The 14,722-nt window shown below is 42.4% G+C and overlaps 1 protein-coding gene across 4 annotated transcripts in view; it reads left to right on the top strand.

Moving 5' to 3' along the window:
- LOC147017223 (uncharacterized) overlaps positions 1–14,722 on the top strand; it is a 284,769-nt gene that overhangs the window by 107,418 nt on the left and 162,629 nt on the right. For all 4 annotated transcript variants that reach the window (XM_085846675.1, XM_085846676.1, XM_085846673.1 and 1 more), the window contains one exon: positions 4,332–4,476. In XM_085846675.1, the coding sequence (XP_085702801.1) occupies positions 4,332–4,476 (145 nt within the window). The remainder of the gene's footprint in view (positions 1–4,331; positions 4,477–14,722) is intronic.

Below are 14,722 nucleotides of genomic sequence, written 5' to 3'. Positions count from 1 at the left end.
GTGCTATTAGAGAGGCCAAGCAAATGAGCTGCTTAAAAAATAAATGAATACAGTGGTGGAAATTTAGGGGTGGTTGTGTGGTGTGGGGTTGAGGGGTGGGGGATCCTTTTGGGAACCATAATGTCCAATTTTGATTTTTAGATTGGGCCTTTTGTTAAACGGGCTTTCTAATTTGAAGCAAATGTTGTTTTATCATGATTCTTTATTTTAAAGTGCTAATCTAAACCAGTATTGCGGTACTTACTTGTTTTCTTCGTTGCATTTTTGGAAGGAGGGTGAGGAGGTGGGAGGGTGTTAATTATTTTATTGTGAGTACAGTTTTGCTTTTCATATCATCTTTCTTTTGACATTGATATGACCTTTGGCAATGTTGAAATGTAATTTTGGAGTTACTGTATTGGAAGTCGATCTTTGGGTAATTGTTTGTGTTTTTGCAAATTATTATTGCATTCATATTGTAGGATTATTTCACTTGTTGCCTCCACCACCAAAGGTGAAGGAGGTTATGTTTTCACTCCTCTCTGTTTGTCTGTCTCTTTGTCTGTCTGTCTGCCTGTGTCTGTGTGAAGGATATCTCAAAAGGTTTTGGACATATCCAGATGAAATTTGGTAGGCAGGTTGGTTGTCACAAGGACGAACTGATTATAATCTGGTGGAGATCCGAATCCGGATCCAGATCGGATAATTTTTTAAATGATTCTTCACCATTGAGAGATGGGTCAAAACTGATATATAGCACGATATCTCAAAAAGTTGTGGACAGATTCGGACGAAACTTGGTGGACACATTGGGTTGTGTGACAAGGAAGAATTTATTCATTTTTGGTGAGGATCCGATCTGGATACGATAATTATTTAATTATTCAAGTGATTCTTCACCATTGAGAGATAGGGCCAAAAACGATGTATAACATGATACACTCCATGGCCAAAAGTATATGGACACCCCTTCTATGTTGTGGATTTGGCTATTTCAGCCACACCCATTGCTGACAGGTGTATAAAATCAAGCACACAGCCATGCAATCTCAATAGACAAACATTGGCAGTGGAATGGGTGGGACTGAAGAGCTCAGTGACTTTCAACGTGGCACTGTCATCGGATGATACCTTTCAACAAGTCAGTTCGTCAAATTTCTGCCCTGCTAGAACTACTCTGGTCAACTGTAAGTGCTTTTATTGTGAAGTGGAAACGTCTTGGAGCAACAACAGCTCAGCCACAAAGTCGTAGGCCACACAAGGTCACAGAATGGGATGGCCAAGTGCTGAAGCGCGTAGCATGGAAAAATGGTCTGTTGTCGGTTGCAGCACTCACGACCAAGTTCCAAGCTGACTCTGAAAGCAACGTCAGCACAAACACTCCTCGTCGAGAGCTTCGTGAAATGGGTTTCCATGGCCGAGCAGCCACACACAAGCCAAAGATCACCATGCGCAATACCAATCATCAGCTGGAGTGACATAAAGCTCACCGCCATTGGACTCTGGAGCAGGGGAAACATGTTCTCTGGAGTGATGAATCACGCTTCACCATCTAGCAGTCCGATAGACTAATCTGGGTTTGGCGGATGCCAGGAGAACGCTACTGGGCCGAATGCATAGTGTGAAGAGTGTTATTAATGGTCACATTTAATCCATAGTCAATACTCACTGAGCAGTTAGATGTTGGGATTCGAACCAATTTTCATGTATACTTTGAAATGTATTTTAAAGCCTTTATAGTTACTTTATCATTTGTGTTGTCCCCACAAGCTAGCCCCACGCATGCCTTTGGGAGGAGATTACATTTTTGTTTTTGGCCAACCTACACATTTTACCTCTGGGAAAAGGGCTTTGCTTTTTCTCTCAACATATGCCAGCGATAATTCAAAGCCTCACGTGTGGGGAGCGGGGGGGGGGGGGGGAGAGGGAGAGGGACTCCCTCGGAGAAGTTGCAGAGCACTAAGAGAAGCAGTTTTTCCATTTCAACTTTCTCTGGGAAAGGGAAAAAGAGCCCATTGGCACATTTTTGAGTCCACACTGGTGGTCTTATCACACCAACTAGATTATAAATAAGAGCGTTTTGTAATGTGGATTTTCAGTGTGGTTGGGCAGCTCTCCTCTGTGTTGGTTGAGCTGCCACATCACCTCCTCATGCGAGTGCTCTTTTTGAATAAACCGTGTATTCGAAAATCTTCTTTGACTCTTCACACTCGGCCGAAGAAAGAGTCCTCACACATAGTGTCAACTGTAAAGTTTGGTGGAGGAGGAATTACGGTCTCGTGCTGTTTTTCATGGTTTGGGCTCGGCCTCTTAGTTCCAGTGAAGGGAAATCTTCATGCTGCAGCACACAATGACATTCGAGAGCAGTGTTTCTCAACCTTTTTTGTCCCACGCCCCACTTTGATATTCAAAACAATCGTATGCCCCACCATGATTGGAGACACTGCAGTATATACTACATATGTATTCAAAAGGCTTTATTAAAACTCTATTGCAAATTTTATTCAATTGCTACTCACTTCAATGGGAGCCTTGCACTTGATGCTGGCTCCAGATTTGTTTGATTCGAGGAACCAATTTTGTCAGTTTCAGCCTGAAATCATCACTGTTCGTGATTTCCAGTCGATTTCTCTGAGCTTGCAGCAAATCGGTAACAACACTAAATCCACATTCGACTAAATAAGATGATGGAAAATTTATCAATACTTCCCTTGCCAAAGAAGTCGAGTTTGGGTATTTCTTTTCGCTCTCCTCAGACAGCCACATCATGGTTCCTTTGATCTTGAAAAGAGATTTGAATCCTCATGCCCCACCAAAATATTGTCGCGCCACACCTCGAGAAACACTGTTCAAGAGGATTCTGTGCTTCCAACTTTGGGGCAACAGTTTGGAGAAGGCCCATTCCTGTTTTAGCATGACAATGCCCCCATGCACAAAGCGATGGCCTTACAGAAATGTTTTGGTGAGATCAGTGTTGAAGAACTTGGCTGGTCTGCACAGAGCCCTGACATCAACCCCATCGAACACCTTTGGGATGAATTGGAAAGCCGACTGCAAGCCACACCTCATCGCCCAACATCATTGCCCGACCTCACTCGTGCTCTTGTGGCTGAATGGAAGCAAATCCCCACAGCAATGTTCCAACATCCAGTGGAAAGCCTTCCCAGAAGAGTGGAGGCTGTTTTAGCAGAAAAGGGGGGGGGGGGACCAACTCCATTTTGATGCCCATGATTTTGGAATTAGATGTTGGACGAGCAGATGTCCATCTACTTTTGGCCATGGAGTGTATTTCCAAAATGTATTGGGCCGGATATGTTCTCGTGGAACAGGCATTACCTGGCAGAAGTAAGCGCTCTACCAAGTGCCCTTCTCATTTATACTTTTAGGTCATCTCTACCGAGATGACCTAATAAAGCCGGACCAAATGTCCGTCCGTACGTACGTCCGTCCGTCAACAATTTTTCTTTCCGATCTTGATGAAACTTAGTATGTGGGCAGAGGTCGATGAGTGTTGCACAACGATATAACTTTTGTCCGGGTTCAAGGTCAGGGTCAAGGTCACGAAGTCACGCAAGTTATAAAAATCGCCATTTTCAAAACCTATCTAGTCTGCCATTCTACAAGATATTCGGCAACTGTTTATAGATTATGATAGTAAAAAAGATTATCTTGTATCTAACCGGACAGATTTTTGAATTTCCTTCCCGTTTGATCGTCACATGATCTGGAAGATGGCCAAAAACGCTGATGCGATTTGCAAAGAAGGAAGGAAGGAGAAATGAAATATAAATATAAAACACATTTTTAACCTTTTTATATTTATACATTTTCCGCCGAAGGTGCAAAAGTTTCAAAACCCGAAATGTAAGCGTCGGCATTTATTTTCAAAATATAATTCCGTGCGCGTGCCCCAAAATGCCAAGTCATCTTTAACCAAACTGCGCAGTTCGAGCTGTGCAGTAGAACTGCGCAGTAGTCTTCGGTCATAACTGAACATTGAAAACTTGTGGTATTATAGAGATGACCGTCACCCCCACACGGGGGTAATTTTTCTTTTCTTTTTTTTTATTTTCGTTTCATGTGATTGAAAGTGCACGAAGCTAATACTGTATTGGTTTTAAGGCATTTGACGGTTCAGATTTGTGCGCAGTTGTTGCCTTCTCATGCTGGGTTAATCTTCTCTTGTTGAAGCAAGGCTCCATCTGAATGGTATTGCGTGGAATATCCAAGTTTGTTCATCTTTCTTTTCCTCCTCCAGTCTCGTATTTTGCTTTCATATTGCAAAAAGGAGAGCATTGATACTTGGAGATCCGATGAAGTATTTAACTTGTCCAAACCAATTTCTATTTCAGGTTCAAAGGAGAAATCTGAACTTAAGAAAGAAGTTCCATTGCCAGGTGGTACCCAGGCTCCATCATCTCCACCAAAGGCCCACCCCACGGTCGAACAGATCCGTCATAATGTTCGGCGCACGCTGAAGGATATCCTAACTAAAAGGTTTGTAGATAGACATTCTCTTTGCATTGGTGCAGAATGTGAATCTATTCTCTCGGCTGTGTTGTCTTGTCTGCCCGGCTGTGTTTGTCCATTCATGTGTGCATAGATTTTATTTGCTTGTGAACCGCTAAAGGGATTTTACCAAACTTGGGACAAGTATGTACTATGATACAAAGATGAACTGATTAGATTTTGGGTTTGAAAGGTCAAAGCTTTAAGGCCATGTGACTTTAAAAAAAAAATTGTTACTGCAATAACTTTTGAACCAGAGGGGATTTCAACCACACTTGGTACAACTGCAGGCTGAAATACAAAGATGCACATGAACGGATTAAATTTTGTGTGCAACGGTCAAAGGTCATGTGCCCTTTGAGAATCATTGTGCAGACCGTAACTTGATTTTGAAGCATGTGATGTTCTCTATCCGATTTATTCATCTATTTTCTCTTGCATTCTCTTTCTCATGTGACCTTATATTGTTGTGGGGCTGGGTCTCGGTGGCGAGAACGACCGCTAGGGGGGGGCAGTAGAGTCGGCTCCACCGAACACACCGGAATTTGGGTCGTGACCCTCAGATAAGTCCGAAGGTACGGGTCCCTTACAGGACCATGAATCGCCAATAATTCGACCGCGTGGAGTAGGGTTAATTGCCAACTTCAATATACCAAAGTACCCACGCGGCAAAGCTTACCGGGGAATTCACACCCTCGGTGGGCCTCGAGCGGAACGAGCCGTTACCGTGCTCGAACAGTGTGTAACCCGAGCGGATGGTTACCGAGGCCCGTCGGTCCAAATGTACAACTACGGCAACAACGGCCTTCCTAATCCCCAATACGTACCGTGGCAAACCAATGGCAGAAATGACAGAATGAGCTGGTACATTCAACAAGAGGGGAATTTATTTACAATAAATCAGGGAGGAGAACACAGAGCAGAGTTATCACGAATAAGCAATGCAAATAATGCACAACAAAAAGCATTTAATGATTCTACTTATAGACAGGGCCCACGGACACACACGCGCACACACAAATACCCAGAAAGAGATGGAGCTCGAGGTCTTTATTGCGCCTTCAGCTCGGAGGGAAGACGAGCTGAGGGAAGAGAACGTGCTGGCTACCTGGCCGTGTTCGCGCGGATCGACGTCCGCACCTCCCGGAGCACCAGTCGCCAAAGAACGGACCAGGGCAGCCGAACCCAGAGGAGGTGAGATGAGGTGATCTCCCGTGATCGGATGGTCGACCGATTGTTGTAATGCGCTCGATGAGACGCCTCGGATGCGCGCAATGCAGTCAACTGCAGACTGAGACCGAAGACGCCCTCAAGCAGACGGGACACAATTATTAATCCTCTTTTCCTTTGTCGTCCTTTTGGGGTGTGGTCCGCTCCCCCATCGCCTGCTCCCATTGGCTGAATGGCGTGTCGTGGCTCCGCCTTCTCGCAAAGGACCGGACCACCCCTGCTTGGTCTGCGCGTCGCCTCTTGGGCGGAAAATGACGCATACCCTTATTTAGCGCGCAACCAGAACAAAACGCTTCGTGACCATGTTTGGTGAGAAATCCACACCGCCTGAGGCATGGAATTCCGCACACGCCCGCATGCCGGTGAGCACGCGAAGAACGCGGACAATGCCGCGAACAGAGTGTTGTTGTTGGTGATGTAAAAATCCTAACTATAAAATAATTCACAGCGCATGTACAATTAATCACCCAAAACATAGGATGGGACCCTACCGAGAAACACATACTTACCGATACAACTGATATATAGGACCTGGATGTTGAGTGCTCATGGCTGCCAGATTCGAAACAATATTGAGGTCAAACATTCCAGTGGGTTGACACAATGTGGGTGAAGGCCTCGCTATTGATGCATTCGCAGCGAATTATATTTTCTAGTTTGTACAGGGTCAAAGCTTTTGTGGAAGGGGTTACACACACACACACACACACACACACACACACACACACACACACACACACACACACACACACACCCACACACACACACACACACACACACACACACACACACACACACACACACACACACACACACACACACACACACACACACACACACAACATTGGACCTCACTGCATGCATTCACTCACCTCCAAACTTTACTGAAGATAAACACAGTCGGTGACAACTTGCAGGGGGGGGGGGGGCACTAGCTACTGTTGTAATGTCACTTTTCTCTCCACAATCAGTGTGTCAATTAAGAATCAATCCCTTCCTCCCCCCTCCTCGCCCCACTTTTGCCCCCAAGGGACACCAATGCATGGTGATTATCTGTGCTCTAGTCCTCTCAATGCTGAGAGTCAAATGAGGAAGCAATACATTTTTTTAAGTCTTTGGTAAGACTCGGCCAGGGTCATATTCAAACCACCGTCCTCCCAGATTCGTAGCCGACGTTGGAACTACAACTCCAGCGAGTCTGCTTTTGAAAGAAAAAAAGCTTCATCACTATATATATATATATATATATATATATATATATATATATATATGTATGTATGTATATATATATATATATATATATATATATATATATATATATATATATATATATATATATATATATATATATGTATGTATATATATATATTTTAACTTTGTTGTATTTTCTATTTTTAAGCAGACTCAAGTTTTAGTCTAGTAGCTCATGGTGGTTTTGTATGCACTTGTATGTCCAGAGCGAAACTTTTCAAAAATCATCTAATTGAAGGTCATTGAACAATTTTTTTTTTGGTAACACATTTGCCACTGACGGCGAAATAGGTGAAATGGCCACGCCCCTTTTTAAGCGAAGGACTACCACCCGCCATTGCTGTATCTCCAGAACCGTTGGACATCGAAGGTTGTGTGACCACTCAAAATGTTCGGAATGGCCACATTATTGGGGGTCAGTAATACATTTCCATGTCCGAAAGTCACTGTTTTTTAAGATATTTGCCAAAAACTGATTTCAACATGTTACCGACTTCAATTATTCATAATTGTTCCTTCTTCTTTTGTTCAATTACTTGATTCCTAAAGAGTTCAATTTAAACTCTTCCTGACGAGTTTAAGAGTTTCCTGAAGATTCCTGAATTCCTTTAATTTTAAGAATTTAAGATTCCTGAAGAGTTCAATTCAATTTAAGATATTTGCCAAAAACTAACATGTTACCGACTTCAACATGTTACCAACTTCAATTATTCATAATTGTTCCTTCTTCTTTTGTTCAATTACTTGATTCCTGAAGAGTTCAATTACTTGACTCCTGAAGATTCTAGGTGGGCAATAATCTGCATTAAAAAGATTACAATTAACCATATTATTTCTTTGTTGTAGGAAGCGCTAGGTGTTCAAGTGTTAAAGAGTTCTCTGGCTGATGTGCTGCCTTGCCAAGTCATTGAGAAGTCACACCTGGTCAAAGGCACTGGTGATATACCAGAGTCATTTTCAACAACACCATACAATGATAATCGAAAACACAGTATTGATGATGATTATTTCCTTTGGTGCATGGCTAGACAGAAGTACACAGATCGGGAGGAGGGATCTTTTTCTAGCTTCACAGCAACAATGAGTGCGCTCCAGGATCAACTGAAATTTGATATTACGAAGACGTCATTTGTACCCATCCTTCCATATGTCGCGACGGAAATGGACACAATATTCACATCCATGCTCAACTTTCAAGATGTCTTGAAGCAAAAGAATGCCATGTCGGGGGCATTATGGTCTGATGAAGGGGTGGATGCAATCGCAAAAGAAATCCACCTGTTGAAGCCCGAACAGGTTGGTAACATATTCCTTGGAATGGGACCATTTCACATGGAGAAGATTGTAATCGCTTGCCTTGGAAAGTTTCTAGGCTGTATCGGTATTGATCTGGCTTTGATTGAGACGGAAGCCTTTGGGAAGCTTGTTGTAGAGAATAGTGTCATGACAGGAGGTCACTACTGTAAAGGCAAGGAGGCAATGAGTCTGATATCAGAGGTGATGACAGTTCTTATGTTTGAGGAGTTTCAGACTGACCAGGACAATACTCATTGTGAATTAGAGAAGCAAATAGAGACCATGGAAACTAAGATGCAGCAGGTTGACCATACAGAATTCAGGGAGATTTGGGAAGAAAGCAAGCTCTTACATGCGGACTTGAAGAAGTCTTTCACAGAATGGAAAGAAACATCGGGCAATGAAAATGTGAGGTACTGGAGCTTGTTTCTGGATGAGCTGTATCCTATCCTGAGGGATCTTACACACTCTATTCGACAAGGCCATTGGCATCTTTTCATTTCAGCTGTGCGTAGGTGCATACCTTTGTTCTTCGGGTTTGGCCGGACAAACTATAGCAGATGGGGTACGCTGTTCCTTGAAGATTGCCTTGACATACAAAGGAAGTTCCCGGGTATCTACAGATGTTTTATAGATGGTGGATGGGTGATGTACCACACTCTCCAACAGGGCAGTGCAGTAGGCTTTGACATGGCACTCAAAGTGTTACAATAAACCCGCTAAGGTTGCAGGAGGTATCATTGGGATGACAAGATAAGACAGAAAGAGGCAGTAGCCTTATCGAATCTCTTAAAGCATGAGAAAGATCTTCATGTGGCACAGCTGCTCGAATGGTGTAACTTGGGCGACGAAGACGACAGTGAACTGAACCTACACCATGTGTTCAATCCAAGTTCTACGAAGATTGGCCATGAACGCACAAGGACACTTTTGGATTACATAAAATCCATCAACAATCCATTCAGCACTGGGATCAGACTTCACAACATCTCTACTGGAGCTGATATACCCCAGGAGGTTGTTGATTGATTACTTGAATGCCTGGAAACTAGTGAGAAGAGTTATCAAGAGTTTGTTGAGACCAGATTTCAGAATAAGGAGAAACACCTACATGACACAACACCTACTAACCGCAAGACTGTTTTCGTGAAGCATGCTTCTACACCGTCCACATCGAATAAATCGATGGCAAAAAAGATGCTGCAGAAACGATTAGGTACATTGATTATGCCAGAGAAAGAGGGTACAGCATGCTTGAGCTCCTGAAGTATGAATTGACCAGCACATCCCAGTTCCTCACCACTGAATGTAAAGATGGCTTCAGATTGAAGAAGCCTGATAAAGCCTCCTTATCGAGAGAACTAGTCGATCAACTTCCAGAGGAGAAAAGGAATGTCAAATGTGATGCTCAGATGACAATAGTGGACTTCATGGCACTTGTGCGAAAACTACCAATGAAAAAGATGGGCCTTGACACATTTGGGCAATTGGCTGAGAGTCTTTGCAACAGCATTCTTGCTGAAGGTTCTGAGTCCACAAGAAAAGACATTATTATCTTGCCAAAACGAAGTTTTGCAAGATATGTTTCGTCAGCTTGTATGTTTTTTTTTTTTTGTTTTTTTTTTTGTCTGTAATCACGTATAAAAAATTCTGCAGAGCACAGTTATCATCGGAAATTTTTGTAACTTCGCATATCAGAGGCCTATAGAGGTCCCTTTCAGTGCACAAAATTTTGAAGGTCAAAGGTCAAGGTCACTTTGGCGCAAATCAGGGGAGTCAACGAAACCCTTATTTTTTGAGTAATTTTGATCGGATCGTCTTCAAACTTCATGGGAATATAGTTCATGGTCTGGCGCTCAGCTGATTAATTTTTGGTGGCGATTGGCCTTGACCTTCATATGTTTTTTTTTTTTTTTTTTTTGTCTGTAATCACGTATAAATCACTCTGCAGAACACAGTTATCATTGGAAATTTTTGAAACTTCTCATATCAGAGGCCTATATAGGTCCCTTTCAGCACATACAATTTTGAAGGTCAAGGTCAAAGGTCAAGGTCACTTTGTCGCAAATCAGGGAAGTCGATGAAACCCTTATTTTTTGAGTAATTTTGATCGGATCGTCTTCAAACTTCATGGGAATATAGTTCATGGTCTGGCGCTCAGCTGATTAATTTTTGGTGGCGATTGGCCTTGACCTTCATGGTTATCGCCTCAGGTCAAACATATTTGACCCCAAGGTCAAATTTTCAAGTTTTAGGAACCATATCATGTAGTACCTCAAATTGAACACCTCGATGAGTGCTTTCTAGATATGTCAAGCTTGAGACATTATGACGTCATTTGGTGACGTTATGAGGCAAAAGCATATTTTTCATGGTTACTCTGTAGAACGATTCTCATCGGAATCTCTCGTAGGCAGATATTCCTCAAGGAGTCGCTCCTGGTGGATAGCAGCTCTGTTCACCTCAGTGTGACCTTAAATAAGTCACACGTGGTCACCTTTTGGCAAGATACGGGTCACCCTGCGGGTGACATTGGTTTATTTTTGATGTTTATCAAAAATCATCAATCGAGCAAATGGAACGTGCACAGAGAAGTTCTTCTGAAGAATGATGTTTATCAAAAATCATCAATCGAGCAAATGGAACGTGCACAGAGAAGTTCTTCTGAAGAAATCACTATCACCATTAGGTCTGACAATCAGAAACTCCCTGTCAATCTTGATATGTTCTGGAGCTCAATGTTGAACAAAGTAAGGTTGCAGGAGTATGTCTTCAAGTGGATGCTGCAGAATGTTGTGTCAGAAAAGGAAATTATCTTTGGAGGAGTTTATCGGGGTGAATGTAGGAAACTGTGAGCTGGCACTGAAACACAGATCGCAGAGCTCTCAAGCAACCAAGAAGAAGCCGATGACAGAATCATGTTCCATATTAATGATGGTGTTGTGAAACACGGGGTTCAATCAGTCTTGGTTGACTCACCTGACACAGATGTCTTTGTCAACCTCATCTTCCACTTCAAGAAAACCTGGCAACTACAAAAGCTGTTTGTAAAGCTTGTTAACTTGAAAACCAAGAAAACTGTACCAGTCCACCTGATAGTTGATCAACTGGACAACAATTTGGTGTCATGTTTTCCAGCCATTCATGCACTTCGCGGGTGTGACAGTACCAGCAAGGTGGGTCCAAAACTGTCTGGCATGAAAGTGTCCATGGATCTCTCCCTACTGGAAGGGTTTGGTGTCGAGGAACTGTCACCACAGATGATAAGTAATGCTGAAAAATTCCTTGTGTCTGGATTAACGAAGACCGACTGTTCCACATTCGATGAGTATCATTGGGAGCAGTACCACAACTCCAAGAAAGAGCTCGACTTCAACCAGCTTGTGTGCTGTTCTTCAACGCTACAAGAACACATAAACCGAGCATATCTGCAGTGTAAGATGTGGTTACAAGCTCCAAATTCTGCAGTCACCAAACCAGATCCATGCCAGTATGGTTATAAAGCAACAGATGTTGGAATTACACCTGTGATACTGCCAGTACCGTGCAGGCCCGATGACCTGCCTCCTCCATGCAAATGTCCAACATCATGTATGAGTACCAAGACGTGCACTTGCAGAGGAATGAACATAAAATGTGTGGTGTTTTGTGGCTGTAGTAAAGGCAAAAAGTGTAGAAATCCACATAATTAAACTCTAAAATATGGGCAATGTGCAAAATTACAACAGGTAATATAATAAAGGGTCAGAACTGTATTGCATACCATGCTGAAATCAGTTTTTGGCAAATATATTAAAAACCATTGACTTTTGGACATAGAAATGTATTCCTGACCCCCCATAATGTGGCCATTCCGAACATTTTGAGTGGTCACACAACCTTCTAGGTCCAACGGTTCTGGAGATACAGTAATGGTGGGTGGTAGTACTTCGCTTAAAAAGGGGCGTGGCCATTTCACCTATTTCGCCGTCGGTGGCAAATGTGTTACCAACCAAAAATTGTTCAATGACCTTCAATGAGATGATTTTTGAAGAGTTTAGCTCTGGACATACATGTGCATACAAAACCACCATGAGCTACTCTCGTAGCACCATTGTTCCTTCACGTCATCATTTGTGGGCACTACCCAATCAAGCCAAATTTAATGACACAGTAACAAAAATGGTATTTTAAAAAGTGCAAGTTTTTTTTTCACCCAATTATTTTCTTGTTCATCTCAGATTTCATTTTTTCTTGAATGTTTTTAGATTTTTGCATGTGCAGGGTAAAATCCAATTAACCCACAAGCTGTGTTGGCTTTCACAGCTATTTTGTTTGATGCTTGCAAGATGGCACATCCTTTAGACGGTTGTTCCACGACCTTGCATCGTGAGACTGGCAGCTTTTGAGATTTTGCACGTGCAGATTTTTACACGTGTGCATAGCAAGTTTTACCTTGACTTCTCTTTCACCTCTTTATGGAGGTTTTCGCTTATCTTTTTGTGCATTTGTCACTTTACGATGAATGACCTGCACAACAGTGCATTTGGAATTGTAATTTTTATTTCTTTTTCAACTTGAAAGACTTATGAAAGGTAGTTGAGTTCTTCCTCAAATCTTATGTCTTCCCCAATTTTTTTTTTTAATTCTTACCTGCAAGGATTATGGACAAGGAGACTTCTTGCATTCCCGACAATAATAGGCTTCAGACAATCAGTCCACACCACTTTTATATAGAGCAATGATGGATGTTCTCTTTTTTGTGGCCTTAAGCACAGATGCAGAGATCTTGATGTTGAGCACTGAAAGAAAATGAGTCATTCCTTTTCCTTCTTGAGTTTTGCTTCAACTTTCTGAAGCTCACACATTCTGCCAGGCCAACATCATCATGAATTGTGCTTGTAATATATTCACCAGTTTGCACATAAGTAACAGCAACAAGCTTCCTGATTGACAAAGCCTTCCTTTACAGTAAGCAGCCTATCTTTTGGACATTTTCAAACTGTGATAAATATCTGCTTATTCAAGGAAGTGAAACGTGATTGTGTATTCACAACAAAAACCAATGTGAACAGTCTGGTGGGGATATGCACTCGCTAAAAGTGCTGCCTTTGTCTCATGACATGAGCTTGGATTTGATAAATTCCTTTTGCATGAATAAAAGCTGCATGTATTTTTTTAATTGATTTATATTTTATTTTATGGATGCTTTCTGACAGTTCTGTGATTCCCCCCCCCCCCACCCTGGTGTATCGGCTTCAATGTCCGTCGGCACGCAAAATTACCGTGCTTCCCCATTGTCTCGGGTCGTTCACCTTTATTTTTATTGCATTTTTTTTTCATTTTTTTTTTTCATTTAGTTTCCATTTTTTTTCATTTATTTATATGTTCATTTACGGACGCTTTCCAATGGTTCTGTGATTCCCCCCCCCCCTTCCCGGTGTAATGGCATTGATGTCCATCGGCACGCAAAATTTCAGCTTTCTACGTCACTCAGAACTATAATGTACCGAACATTAATGTGAGTCGGTCGGTGAGTGGTTAGAAAGAGCTTTATATATTAAATGTGCACTGAGGCAGTGATTGTTACCGGAAGGGTGATTTAGAGCAAGTCGTAACGTGTAGACCTGTTCAGGCGAGGCCATATGAGGGTTTGTGGATGCTAAACTTGCTATACATGCACTTCAGACGGGAAAATTAAAATGCTACGGGCATGACTTGGGGAATCCTGCCGCTGACGCTTCATGGCAGATCGTGCACACCCATGGTGTGGTGAACTGCAGTGGTTTCTGGAGGGAGGTGGGATGCTTTTGTGGAGGCACCACCCCCGGGTGGCACGACAGCCAATTGTGTGACGAGCCACGAGCTGGAAGGGGAGCACAAAAACTGTGCGCACACATGTGTTGTAAAGATTTACCGCTTTCTCCTTTTTGTCGCCTGTCATCGTTGCACCCCCATCATTGGTGCAGTCTCTCTTCAGCAACTGTACCTGGATGCCATTTCCCTCCAAGATGGTATGTAAGACGACGATAAACTGAAACTTATAAAGAGCCTCACTTTAAGCCACCAATTAAGCATGGAGGAGGTCCAGATAAAGTGTGGGGGTGTACATCCTCAAGTGGTGATGGTGCGTTGACTGCAGCAAGATGCAAATTTTTTTTATCAACCATGCTTATCTCATTGGTGCAAGGCTTATTGTTCTAGATTTCATCTTACAGCAAGATAATGATTTAAACATTCAGCTGGAATAATTGAAACATTTGCAAAAGAAAGAGGAAGCTGGAGTCCCTCAATGCATGGAGTGGCCTCCCAAAAGCCCATGTCTCAATATAATTGAAGCTGTATGGGACTATTTTGACAAAGAAAAAGTAAATAAGAATCCCAGCAACTTCGATGATCTTTGGAGTGTTTTGGAATAAGCATGGAACACCATTTCACAGGGGTTTATAAGAAAAAAAAAATAGTCCCCTAATTTTTT

The sequence above is a fragment of the Eptatretus burgeri genome, chromosome 11 (genome assembly GCF_056783735.1).
Source record: "Eptatretus burgeri isolate ZD-2024b chromosome 11, Ebu_testis_v1, whole genome shotgun sequence".
Lineage (NCBI taxonomy): Eukaryota > Metazoa > Chordata > Myxini > Myxiniformes > Myxinidae > Eptatretus > Eptatretus burgeri.
This window is presented reverse-complemented; position numbering and strand designations above follow the sequence as displayed.